Source organism: Sinocyclocheilus rhinocerous, unplaced genomic scaffold (assembly GCF_001515625.1).
Source record: "Sinocyclocheilus rhinocerous isolate Xijiao unplaced genomic scaffold, SAMN03320098_v1.1 scaffold19848, whole genome shotgun sequence".
NCBI classification, from domain to species: domain Eukaryota; kingdom Metazoa; phylum Chordata; class Actinopteri; order Cypriniformes; family Cyprinidae; genus Sinocyclocheilus; species Sinocyclocheilus rhinocerous.
In genome coordinates, this window is record NW_015665462.1 from 7,865 (window position 1) to 20,817 (window position 12,953).

At 38.6% G+C, this 12,953-nt stretch overlaps 1 protein-coding gene across 1 annotated transcript; it reads left to right on the forward strand.

Moving 5' to 3' along the window:
* Nucleotides 1-2,925: 2,925 nt before the first annotated feature.
* Nucleotides 2,926-12,916, forward strand: LOC107731374 (ribonuclease inhibitor-like). Its single transcript, XM_016542431.1, has 10 exons — nt 2,926-2,969; nt 3,599-3,709; nt 3,907-4,077; nt 4,224-4,394; nt 6,477-6,650; nt 6,847-7,017; nt 7,175-7,348; nt 7,834-8,007; nt 11,646-11,819; nt 12,849-12,916. The coding sequence occupies exons 1-8, from the start codon at nt 2,926-2,928 to the stop codon at nt 7,985-7,987; spliced, it is 1,170 nt and encodes a 389-aa protein (XP_016397917.1). The 3' UTR covers nt 7,988-8,007; nt 11,646-11,819; nt 12,849-12,916.
* The last annotated feature ends 37 nt before the right edge of the window (nt 12,917-12,953 follow it).

Here is a 12,953-nt window from a genome sequence, read left to right on the forward strand (position 1 = left end):
ATCAGGGAGGCGGAGGAAGGGTCTTTTTCACCAGTTGCTGCTGGTTCCAGGCGCTCTGGAGAAACAGAGAACTCACACTTCTCAAGTGAGAGGAGAACTCCGAATTCAGAGGAATAACGTTGCTCATTCCAGGTAACCCTTTAATAAAAGGGGAGCATAGCTCAATACTACCACGAGGACAGCCCATGGAGCGAGGAATCCAACTCCTCAGAGAGGATTAACGCTCGAAAGAAACATCATACTCACGATAGCCCTCAATGGTGAGGGGGGCGATGCTTCAAGAGGATATCCTGGTGATCGGGAAACCCCTCAGGGCGACCCAGATACGGTAGACCAGTCAGGGTAGCATGAAAGCGTAACCCCAGCCCGGACGTCCAGGAAATTTTTGCAGTGACGCGCCGGGGGCCTGATGATCACAAAGGCTCCTGCAGAAGCCTGTGTTATGGCCGCATGATCCATGAAGTATGAAGCCGAAACCCGGCTTACTTACCTTCTGGACATATAACGACGAGTGAAAACACTGCAAGTCGAGCACCCGGTTTCTGAACCCAGCAGAAACATACAGGTCCCGGGAAACACTGCAAAGAAACTAGCAGAAGGGTTATACACACAACCACCAGTTCATTATTTATATATTTATATATACATATATTTTAGACATGGATCGTACTCACCCACCATGGTTCCCGCGTCGGAGCTCTGTCCGGAGAAGCCTTTAGACCGGACCATCAGTAAGGTGGTTACTATGAAGCCATAGAACCAACCAAAACATCATAGGTCCAGAAGGAGACTGTTATGCAGGAAGCTTCCACCTAACCTCGGTCAGGTGGAGATATGGTGGTTACAGGGGAATTAGGAAGGGGAAGAAAAGTGTAGATGTTACACCCCCTGAGGGGAAGAGTGGATACCTAAGTATTACTCTGATCCGGACGAAAGCGCTGACGCCTTGTCTGGATCACATCCCTCAGGTCTTGCCTACCTCCCTTTGACCCACGATACTTCCTACCCCTACCCGCAGGCGGAGGAGGAGCGCGAGTCGCGACACTAGCCTTCTGTGCTCGTCTCTGATCCTCAAACCGAGACGGGCCAGGACCCCTGGGTTGTTCGGGCTCAGACCTGGACCTTCGTGGAATGAAGGTTTTGAAGGCCGCTGAGCGCGCCTTCGCCTCCCTGAACTTTTCGACAACCGTCTCAACGGATGTACCAAAAAGTTCAGAGGGCGAAACCGGGGCATCGAGAAGAAAACCCCTTTCTTTCTTCCCGATGTCTGCCAGGTTTACCCACAGCTGCCTCTCCGTTACTACCATCGCTGCCATAGATCTGCCCATGGCAGAGGCAGCCTGCTTAGTAGCACGGAGAGCAAGATCCGTGGTGCGGCGCAACTCAGCCATCTCATCAGAAGAAAGGCCCTCGCCTTTATCCAGGTCTTTCAGCAGGTCAGCCTGGTATGCCTGGAGCACCGCCATCGTGTGCAGCGAAGCAACAGCCTGACCTGCTGCTGCGTATGCCCTGCCATTCATTTTAGATGTAGCTTGAAGGGGCACGGATGGCAAGGAGGGAGTTTTGAGAGATGATGTCTCACCCATAGAGAGATAGCTAGCTAGCGTCTCTTCTACAGGGGGCATTCTCTCATAGCCGTTTTCGCGCATCGCCTCGATGTTCGCATAACTGGTATGCTGAAACCGATGGATGCGTGAGGAAAACGGCCTCTTCCATTCCTTCTCAATCTTTATATGAAAAACAGGAAGAAAGGAAGGCTCACCTGAGCTGGAGGGTTATGGCCAGAAAGTAACGTTCATCGAGATATTTCGCGACGTCACTTTCTTCACCCGCTTTACGGCAAGTAAAGCCTCGCCGTGGCGCGATCCATAACCTCTAAGAGCTCATCATACGCAGGGCAGGAGGATTGGGAAGGCTCAGCCTCAGCTTCTTTGCCCTCCTCAGACATTTCCTGCTTTTTCTGGGCTGATCCCAGCAGAGCAATGGCCCCTGAATCAGACAATGTTAATGAAATAACATCATCCTCCAGCGGCTCACTCTCGTGCACAGCCGACGATCGCGAAAGGGAAACCCCTCTTCAAACTCATCGGCCAGATCCACCTGTGATCCCCACGAGCTCATTCCCTTCCGTGCCTCAGCAGCGGCGGGTCCTGAATTGCGGGAAGCAGATGGCTGCCCCTCTTTACTTGAAAAGAGAGACAAACGAGAACGGAGCTTTTTCATTGGAAAACGCTCGCAATGCACGCAGATTGCCCCCTCGAGGACATCGCGTGCGTGCTCTTCGCCCAAACAAACAACACATAGATTGTGTGTGTCATCTGGTGTCAAATAGCGATGACACGGATGCACACACTTTCTAAATGCTCTGCTAGTGCTCGCCATAATAAATAGAGATAGCCTCTTACTTTTTCCTTGGAATGCACGCTTCAAACAGAACAGTCAATGAAGACGAAGAAGAGAATGATGTGTGCTCCCGGCGCCTATTTATACTATAGTCGCACCGGTAGTGACGTCATGGTTGTCGCCGGCCAACAAGTTGGTGTTTTTTCAATGTATGCTTCAGACACGGGTCACGACGAGGCGTTCCCCATAGCGACCCCTAGAGGACGCAGTTCGAAGTTCCCATGAAAGGGAACTGCTGGACAGTGTATGAAAATACCTATTGTCAATGTAGAATATAATATTATTCACCAGCCCTGTTTTATTTGCTTATAGAACAGAAAATATTACAATGATACACCTAATATTTACCTTAATTTATACTTAAATAGGTCCTGTACTTTAACAGTGTGAACTTAAACAGATATTGCTTTCTATTTGTCTTTGTTTAAAAAAAATTGCAAACCTTTTCTTTAATATTTTCCCTGAAAATGCAGTTTTTTATTTTATTCACTAATAGGCTTCAGTGTGAGACATTAGATTCAGATGTCCAGACTCACAGAAACAAGAATTTCCTGTGGATCTTCAAGGTAGGAAAACATTTTCAATAATGTTTATATTTATAATAAACAAATAGGTTACTGAACAACGCTTGCAACAATATTCAATAGAACTTTGATTTCTGATTCATCTTGAGCATTTATGTTTCCTTTTAAGAACCCATAAAAATGTTTTTTTTTTGGGGGGGGGGGGTTTTTTTTTTTTTTTTTTGGTTTTTTTTTTTTTTTTTTTATTTGTTACAGGTCGTCTGTCTCCGGCCATGGTGAAGCGACTCAGTTTATCATCATCTAAACTGAACAGTCTATCCATTTTTTTTTTTTTTGGATCTTGAAAGCAAAATAATCACATTTCTGAAGAATGAACTGGAAAAGTTTAAGAAAATATTACAAAAAGAAGACTTTCAATACTTGGTGAAGGATTTTAACGAGAACAGATGCAGTATCAAAGAAGCAGCTCTTGATCTCACACTCTACTTCCTGAGAGAGATGAAGCATGATGAAGCTGCTAATACTTTAGAAGGTAAGAGACTCATGACCATCTGTCATATTGTCACTTATAAATGTAGCAGAGAAAACTAATACAAAAAAAAAAATCTGTTTTCAGACTGCAGTATCACTGAAGAAGGTTATACAGCTCTGGCTTCAGCTCTGAGATCAAACCCTTCACACCTGATAGAGCTGGATCTCACAGGAAATGATCCTGGACAATCAGGAGTGAAGCAGCTCAGTGATTTACTACAGGATCCAGACTGTCAACTGAAGACACTGAGGTGAGATGTGATGAAGTAATACAAAACAAATTAAATACAGGTGAATTATTTATAGAAATATTTCACTAATACAAACCTGCTGCATCAAAGTAAATTCAAGATAAACTAATTTACACTTCTGTCCATCAAATTTGGATGTTGTTTTTCATCAAGTTTATTTGGGAATTAAATTATATCCTACTTCATCTCTTCTGCAGGTTTTTGAGTTCTGCTGCAGATGAAGCCTGTCAGTATGTGACTGGAATTGTGGGTAAAAACCTGTTACTCCTGAGAGAGCTGAATCTGAGTGAACGTGAACTAGGAGACACACGAGTGAATCAGATCTCTGCTCTACTGCAGGATAAACACTGTACACTCAACACACTGATGTGAGTATTTTTAATGTGGCTTTTATTGCACAATTAATCTATGTTAAAGAAATCAGGTGACCTAAACACAGTTCTCAGGAATCACTTAATAGTGAAAACAAGCACCTTGTGTTTGTAAATTCTCCCTCTCGTGTTCATCATTTTAGTCTGCGTAAGTGTGTTCTAACAGAGGAAAGCTGTTCAGCTCTCGCTACAGTCCTGAGATCAAACTCCAGTCTGAAAGAACTTGACATGAGCAACAATAATCTGCTGGATTCAGGAGTGAAGAAACTCCAGAACGGATTAGAAAATACAAACCGCACACTGAAGAAACTCAGGTGAGTTAAATGAATGAACATTTAATTTTAATAATAACTTTTGTTTGTTTAAAGTTAACCCTCTCAAGAGCACAGAGGCCCTGACACAGTCACATGTGTTTTTATCTTGTATCAGTAGCAACAACTTGCAAGTCATACACACATTAATGGTCATACAGATGACGACATCCATTGAAACTGTAAATGTCTACTTTTATTTGTGTCCACTAAATAAAAAACTAAATGTTGTGCTTATGTAAAATGCAGGGGGGGGGAATTTATTTTTACTCTCAATATTAAAACCTGATTTTCTTAGAAATAGTGTACATACGTGTTACTCACATATTATTGTAGCACAGTTTGTGCTGAATGTAGTGTAATGAGACTTTTGCCATTAACCCTTTCACTGGTGAGTTTAAAATATTCTAGCTGTCCCCCCAGAGTGAGTTTGTTTAGGCGATCATTATTTTAGAACGTTTCCTCTTATTGTTTCCATAACGACGCATCATGCTTGTCATGTGACACACCGCAGCCACAAAAACACTGTAAGACAGATGTATCGCTTTTATTTAGTTTTTTCCTTTTTAATTCAAAATATTCACTTACTTGCTTACCATGTCATCAACTATCTGATATTCTGATTCACAAATACATGTGAGTGAGTGTATTTTGTTGTTTAAAAACCTTTATAAATGATCTTGATCGTGATCCATAATGTAAGATGGGCGCCGCCATGTTTGTTCGCGCTGCAGTTCAGAGAGTCCTGTCAATCGGATTTACAGCACGTAAATTTATCAGTTTCTAGAATAATAAAAATACAAATAAATAGAAGAATAGAGTGAACTTCATAGTTACTTACACTATGTGTATCTGATATGAATAGAACACATCGGCAAATTATATTGAATGGATTGTTATTGCTGCTTCCATAGAAATTCGTGTGTATTTTACAAACTCTAAATGTATTGTTTTACTAGCATTTATGTGTATTTAAATATCTGAAACCAAAAATAAACATTATGTGGGTAAAAACACTGCATAGTTGTGATTATGTGACTAGTGCAGAGTGTGTCTCGGCGCCAACCAAAGCACGAAAACGCAGTTTGAATTTGGCAGTTATGTGACGTCACCGAACTTTCTAAATCCCACATGTGGGACTGTACTCCTAGGGGCGTACTCCTAGGGGCACAGAAATAAAAATCCCACATGTGGGACCGTACTCCTAGGGGCACAGAAATAAAAATACCACGTGGGACCGTACTCCTAGGGGCACAGAAATAAAAATCCCACGTGGGACCGTACTGCTCAACAGGTTAACCCCTTCACACGTAGATGTAATATATATTCTAGCTGACCCCCCAGTGTGAATTTTTTTTCTTTTTCTTTTTAAGGTGACCATTATTTTAGAAAGTATCCTCTTATTTCCATGGCAACACATTATGTGTGTCACATGACACACCACAGCCACAATAGCGTTGTATCACAGATGTATTGCTTTTATTTCATTTAGCCTTATTTGTTCAAAATATTCACAAACTTGTTAACTATGTCATCAACTATCTGATATTCTGGCAGTGAATGTATTTTTTATTATTTACAAACCTTCATAATGATCTTGTTAGTTGATCGGCATGTTAGTTTGTGCCACAGTTCAGAGAATTGTATCTCTCGGATTTACAACACGTAAATTCATCAATTTCTCCCAAAATACATGAAAGTAAGTGGCTGGTGAGCTTGGAGAAGAACAGAGTGAACTTTATAGTTATTTACACAATGTGTATCTGATATTGCCGCTGTTATAGACATCGGTGTGTATTTTACAAACTATAAATGTATTGTTTTGCTAGTACATTTGTATTTAAATGTCTAAAACCTAAAACAAACATTATGTATGTGGTTGAAAACACTGCATACTTGTGATTATATGACAAGGGCTGAGCGCGTCCATCTCTGGCTCGGCGCCTATGGAGCCAGAATTATCTCAATAATAATTCACGCAAAAGACGCGATGCACACATGCGTAACCCAATTCGCATGCATGAGAAATAATTCACGTGCACGAAAAAATATATATATTCACAAAAACGAATCTCTTTACTGTAGACTTTCAGACTGCAGTATCACTGAAGAAAGTTATAAAGCTCTGGCTTCAGCTCTGAGATCAAACCCTTCACACCTGATAGAGCTGGATCTCACAGGAAATGATCCTGGACAATCAGGAGTGAAGGAGCTCAATGATTTACTACAGGATCCAAACTGTCAGCTGAAGACACTGAGGTGAGACGTGATGAAATGATACAAAATAAATTATATGCATGTGAATTATTAATAGAAATGTTATTTCAATAATACAGTTTTTTGCATCAAAGTACATTCAAGATAAACCATTTCTCACTGTTTCCCATCAGAATCGGATGCTATTTTTATTACACCAAGTTTAGTTGAATTGAATCCTGCTTCTTCTCTTCTGCAGGTTTTTGAGTCCTGCTGCAGAAGAAGCCTGTCAGTATGTGACTGGAATTGTGTGTAAAAACCCGTTACTCCTGAGAGAGCTGAATCTGCGTGAACATGAACTAGGAGACACACGAGTGAATCAGATCTCTGCTCTACTGCAGGATAAACACTGTAAACTCAACACACTGATGTGAGTTTTATCATTAATATGACAACTTTTAATACTTGTGAACTTGCTGCTGGATGAGTTTAATGTATCGTTTACCAGAGAGTGCTGACTTTTAACTAATAACTAACTCTTGGTAAATATTTATTTGAAACTGTAACTGTGTATTCTCTTAACACAGTTTGAATAACAGCAGTATCACACCAGAAGATTGTCGTGTTCTGACTGAAGCTTTACATTCAAACCCTTCAAACCTGATAGAGCTGGATCTGAGTGGAAATAAACTAGGAGACTCAGGAAATGAGAAGATCTGTCATCTGTTGGAAAACACGCAGTGCAAATTGGAAAAACTGAAGTGTGTATTTTCATTTATTCACTTTTTTACATGTGAATTTACATTTATCATGTTCATTTGAAAAAAATTTAAACAGGAGGCTTTCATTTCTGCTACTTTATTCACCTCAGTTTCACTTAATATTCTGCCTAATATCTTCTTTTGTGTTTGACTGAAGAAAGTCAAATTTTGGAAACAGCATGAGGGTGAATGAATAATGACAGTTTTCAATGTTGGGCAAATGGTTCATTTAGTCAAATGTTATCATTAAAGCATTGGTCAATGCATGTATTTATGGAGTCTATGAGACAATTTTTTAAATACCATTAAATTAGCATACATTTTGCACACTCTATGGCAATAATTTTTCTAACTTGTTTTCAGTTCTGTAACTATATCATTTATTAATATATATCATATATTATTTTAATATTGACGTGAACTTTGTGTTCTTTATTTTATGTAGTGTAGAACATGCAATACTTAACAGCTTCTTTTATATACAGAGTTTCAGACTGCAGTATCACAGAAGAAGCTTATAAAGCTCTGGCTTCAGCTCTGAGATCAAACCCTTCACACCTGATAGAGCTGGATCTCACAGGAAATGATCCTGGACAATCAGGAGTGATGGTGCTCAGTGATTTACTACAGGATGAATGATGTAAATCGAAGTCCATCAGGTAAAGATCTCACTGGCATTAAATTACAAGCTACCAGATTGTCAACTTACTTTTTGACCGTATAAATATCAGCAACTGCACCAAATTTTACATTGTCTCAATTTGGGCCTCTGAATAAAATTAAGGTGTTTTCCCCTCCTTTTCACAACAACAACAACAAATTTTGGTAATACCATGTTCTCTTTAAACAATTCAAACTGAAAAACACTTTAATTGAACTATAAACAATTATTCAGTGTTCTGTGAACATTAGGTTATAGTTATAAAACTAAAACCTAGAATGAATGATTTAGAAACCAATTCCAAACTCTAGGAACAATAAAAAACCAAAAGGAACCTCACACTAAAGCCCTATTTGGACGAGACTAGTTTTTCAGGGGCACATTAAAGAGAAATTTGTGTTTCACAGACGTACTTTGCTATTGTAATCCAATGCGAATCTGCCAAGTCTTGTGTTTTTCTCACAATTTCTGTAAAAATTCAAACGCAAAGTACCTACTGTTTTTCGGCAAACTCAATGGTCCACTGAGAAATCTAATCCTGTCCCAGTGCAAATGTCTGTGATTGCTGATATTGTATTGTATTAACCCAAATCTTCTCCTCATGTTTTATGGCCTACCTGAGCCATTTGTGCACCAATCTTCCACATGCTGCACTTTTCACTGTGGATGGTATCCAACAAAAAATAAAAATAAAAAAAATTAATAAGGAGAGCCAGATATATTTTATAATAAATTAAAAATATATTAATGCATATTTCATTAGACTGCATATTAGTGGCGTAGCCAGAATTTAAATTTTGGGAGGCCCATCTTAAAATGAGGGGGCTGCTCTATATTAAATGTAGACTATAAAGTCTATATTAAACATGCACATTTTCAAGTGTTTGTGCGGAGTGTGGAAGCTGAATCGCAGCTTCATGGAGGTGCAGGTATACAGCTGTACGCACTGTGTGTAGCCTACCATGAGCGCTTCGACTGAATTGAGAAATGTTTGCCCCTTAAATATTTAAGCAGTTATTATATGTGTCTCATATTTCTTTTGACTGAACCAGCCATGCCATTAATTATGAATTAATCAGTCTTTTGATTCGGTGCTTTCACTAAACTGATTATCTTTGCAAAATAGACTAAATCGATTCATGTTCGTTCGAACCGCTCTCTCACTGTTACTTGTTAATAGATAGCCTACTTAAAAACACAGAGAATAAATAGTGTTGGATACAGTGGATTCAATGCTAGCCGCAGTAAAAACACATTGTAAATACAAACCTTTTATGCTCTCTAGAGCGCGAACACAGATACGCACTGGATATATTTGTGGGTCCTTGGCATCGAACAGTTTGAAACACCATTGATCTGTGGACAGTGCGTTTTGTCTCTCTCACACAGAAACAGGACATTTACGCACAAGCGACTTGTCAATAAAATTGTTTCGGGAAAACCGCTCATAGCCTAAGGGTAATTCACATTCGCACGTTCTCTCTTCCGCTCTGTCTGTCTAACCCTAACTGAATAGCAACGCCTACAACAAGGCTACTTATCGAGAGCGGTGGCGTAGAGCGAAGCCACATCAGTGCATGCCATATGTGTCAAAACTATTTTTTGCTGTCTGTATTGGCCTATTACAATGAATTTGTATTTTAGAAATGGGAATACAACAAATTCATGCCAATGTTTTACATTCAAGCTATAAAAGTTATAGTTGAAAGTTCTTTAAAAGTATCTGGAATACAATAACACGATTTTTAAAGTTGTTTTTTCCCCCGAACTATTTTTAAAACATTTGCGGCATGGATTAAAAAATACATAATTCTGCTATACACATAGACCTACACTCTTAAAAATAAAGGTGCTTCACGATGCCGTAGAAGAACCTTTTTGTCTAAATGGTTCCATAAATAACCTTTAACATCTGAAGAACCTTTCTGTTTCACAAAAGGTTCTTTGTGGTGAAAGAAGGTTCTTCAGATTATAAAAAGGTAAGAAAGAGATGGTTCTTTAAAGAACCTTTGACTGAATGGTTCTTTGTGGAACCAAAAATGGTTCTTCTATGGCATCGCTTGAAGAACCTTTTGAAGCACCTTTATTTTTAAGAGTGTATCAGACAAATTCTAAAATTACAGTACAAATTTATACATACAATTATAAAATAAAAAACATATAGCCTACAAGTCTAGTCAAAACGAATTTATTTAAAGAGAAACTGAAATGCACCTATACATCTCATTCGGGACAATTATGTGTTTCCCATGAGAGGCTCAGGCGCAATCAGTTGGATTTTTCCGTATAGGCCTAACAGCGGAAATGACTTCAAATACTCTGTCATTTTTGGTCATACAGATAAGAATAAGACATTCAAAACTATAAAAGGTTCACTTTTATTTGTGTATACTCACAATAAAAACAAACTCTGCTTTTGTAAAATAAAGAAAACAAAAAGGGTGCTCTTTCAGCCAATTCAGTTTCCTCAAACTTGTGGTGCGGCTACAAAAATGGAACGAATCTCAGTGTAGACTTGTTGCACAGTTTGTTTGGTTTTGCTAATATGTTCATCATTTAAGTGAAATATATTTCGTTTAGGACTGTATATTTATTCCTTTTTTATTAAGTTTTTCTCCTTCACACAGAAGCGCTGCAGGTGCTTGATGTGACAATTATAGTTATAGTTCTGATGTTTGTGCTGCTATTTGCGCGTGCATGCACTTAGTTCTAATTCATTTAAATCTTATCTAACATTTTAATTTTACCGCACTGCGTGCCCTGCGTGCCTGTCTGCTACAGCACTGATGAAGTGGTAACTCTGGGAAAATTAAGATGTGTTGACATTTGCACCAGCAGTAGGGTATTTTGATTTTTTTTTTGGGGGTTCAATCGTGAATATCCACTTCATTCAATGCTGTTTTGTTCTCTGTAGTTTTTTCCTCCAAGCATGCCCTTGATGGATGTATTTACCATTTTGATTTTGCCGTAAGAAAAAAGGTTTAAAACTTTGTGAGACCTTCATTCTACTCAGCGTTGCTCTCACTGATCATTTTGCTTTCCAAAAAAATAAATAAAAAGTACCCTCTGAAGAAATCCTGCAGGTGTCATTTTTGGTCATACAGTCAATATTTACATCGTTCAAATCTGTTAAGGGTCTATGTGTACACTCATTATAACAACAAAACGTTGTGAAAATAATGTTGTAAAATAATGAAACCAAACAGGATTCTATTTCTGCCGTCTCGGTCCCTGTGTCAAAAATTAACCAATTCCGTTGCCTCACAGACATGGGAAATCTGGGGGGGGGCAGACATGTAAATGAGGCCCAGGCCCCCTCGTGGCTATGACACTGGACTATATACGCCGTATGTGATGCACGAAACCATATCACATCTAGAAAACACGCCCACCTCTGTAATAAACACGGGGATGTTAGTCCCGTCCGAATTGGTACATGAAATCACAGACTTCGGGTGATAAGAATCAAAACTCAAGCTTAGTTTAGACAACCAATCCTGTCCAAATAGGGCTTAATACACTAACTATGGAAACATACTAGTAGGAATGATCTATGTTTGTTTAACTCGAAAGCAACGAAAAGTATAGAATTACAACAAGATTATGCAATCTGAAATTGTCTTCTGCTTCCTGTAGGTTTTTGAAAAGTCCTGCTGCAGAGGAAGCGTGTGAGTATCTTACTAAAGTACTGGGTACAAGTCCATTATTACTGACTGAACTGGATCTGAGTGAAGATAAATTAGGAGATCTGGATGGGGAGAAACTCTCTGCCCTTTTAATGGACTCTCATAACAAAGTGGAAAAAATGAAGTGAGTGAACATGATTTTATAGACAAGATTATTCATATTCATGCACAATGCTAATTAAAAGTACAAAAAGTGTAATTATTTGTAAAAGGTGTATATAAATTAAAAAATATATTTAAAATGAAATAAGAGAAAAATTGAGAAATAAAACGATACAGTGCAATCAGTAAATGCAGCACAATGCTCAGTAAATGCACTGCTAAACAGTGTTTATAATCTAGATTTGAATGTGTCTACTGACTTTTTCTGGAAGCTGATTCCAGTGTGTAGTTGAGCGAACCTTAGTATACATTTTTATCAAATCCTAATGGGATATAAAATCATCTATTTCTTGCTTTATGTTTGAGATGATCGTATTCTGATTTAGTTATTACTTTGACATTACTACTGAAATCCAAAATCTCACCTATATTTCTGACTTGATGTTTGTTTGTTTTTTTGTATCCCTAGAGTTCTGGGTTTACCCAAGTTTTGGGTTTACCTTGAGAATTTCATCCTTTTTGTCAAATACAATAATCTCTGTTTTTCTTTGTTTATTTAAAGGAAGAATTGGCACATCCAACTGTTACTTTGATCAATACACTGGCTCAGGGAGTCAGTGGGACTGTAGTCACTGGGTGATAGACTTGGGTAGATCTGGGTGCCATTTGCGTAGCTGTGATGAGAAGTTTGGTTCCTTTTATTATGTTCCCTATTAAAACCATATACAAATTGAACAGGAACAGTGCGAGAACTGAGCCTTGTGGGACTTCCCATTTCATGGCTGTCCATTCAGACTTATGGTCGCCAATATTCACATAGTAACCTCTCTCTTCTAAGTTTGATCTGAACTTTTTGAGGACTGTTGCTTAAAGCGCTGCATAGTTACATTTTATAAGTTAAATATATAGTATACCATATAATAAATTATACATTTTTTATTTATTATAAATATATATAATGTATTATAATATTAAAAACCTGTTGATATAAGGTGTGCTGAATATTGTATATGCTGAATAAGATAAATAAAAATGCTGTTTTTGTGTTTAGGTTAAATAATTGTGAGCTGACAGAGAAAAGCTGTTCAGTTCTAGCTACTGTTCTCTCCTCCAAAACCATCCTGAAAGAGGTGGACCTGAACAACAGCTGTCTGCT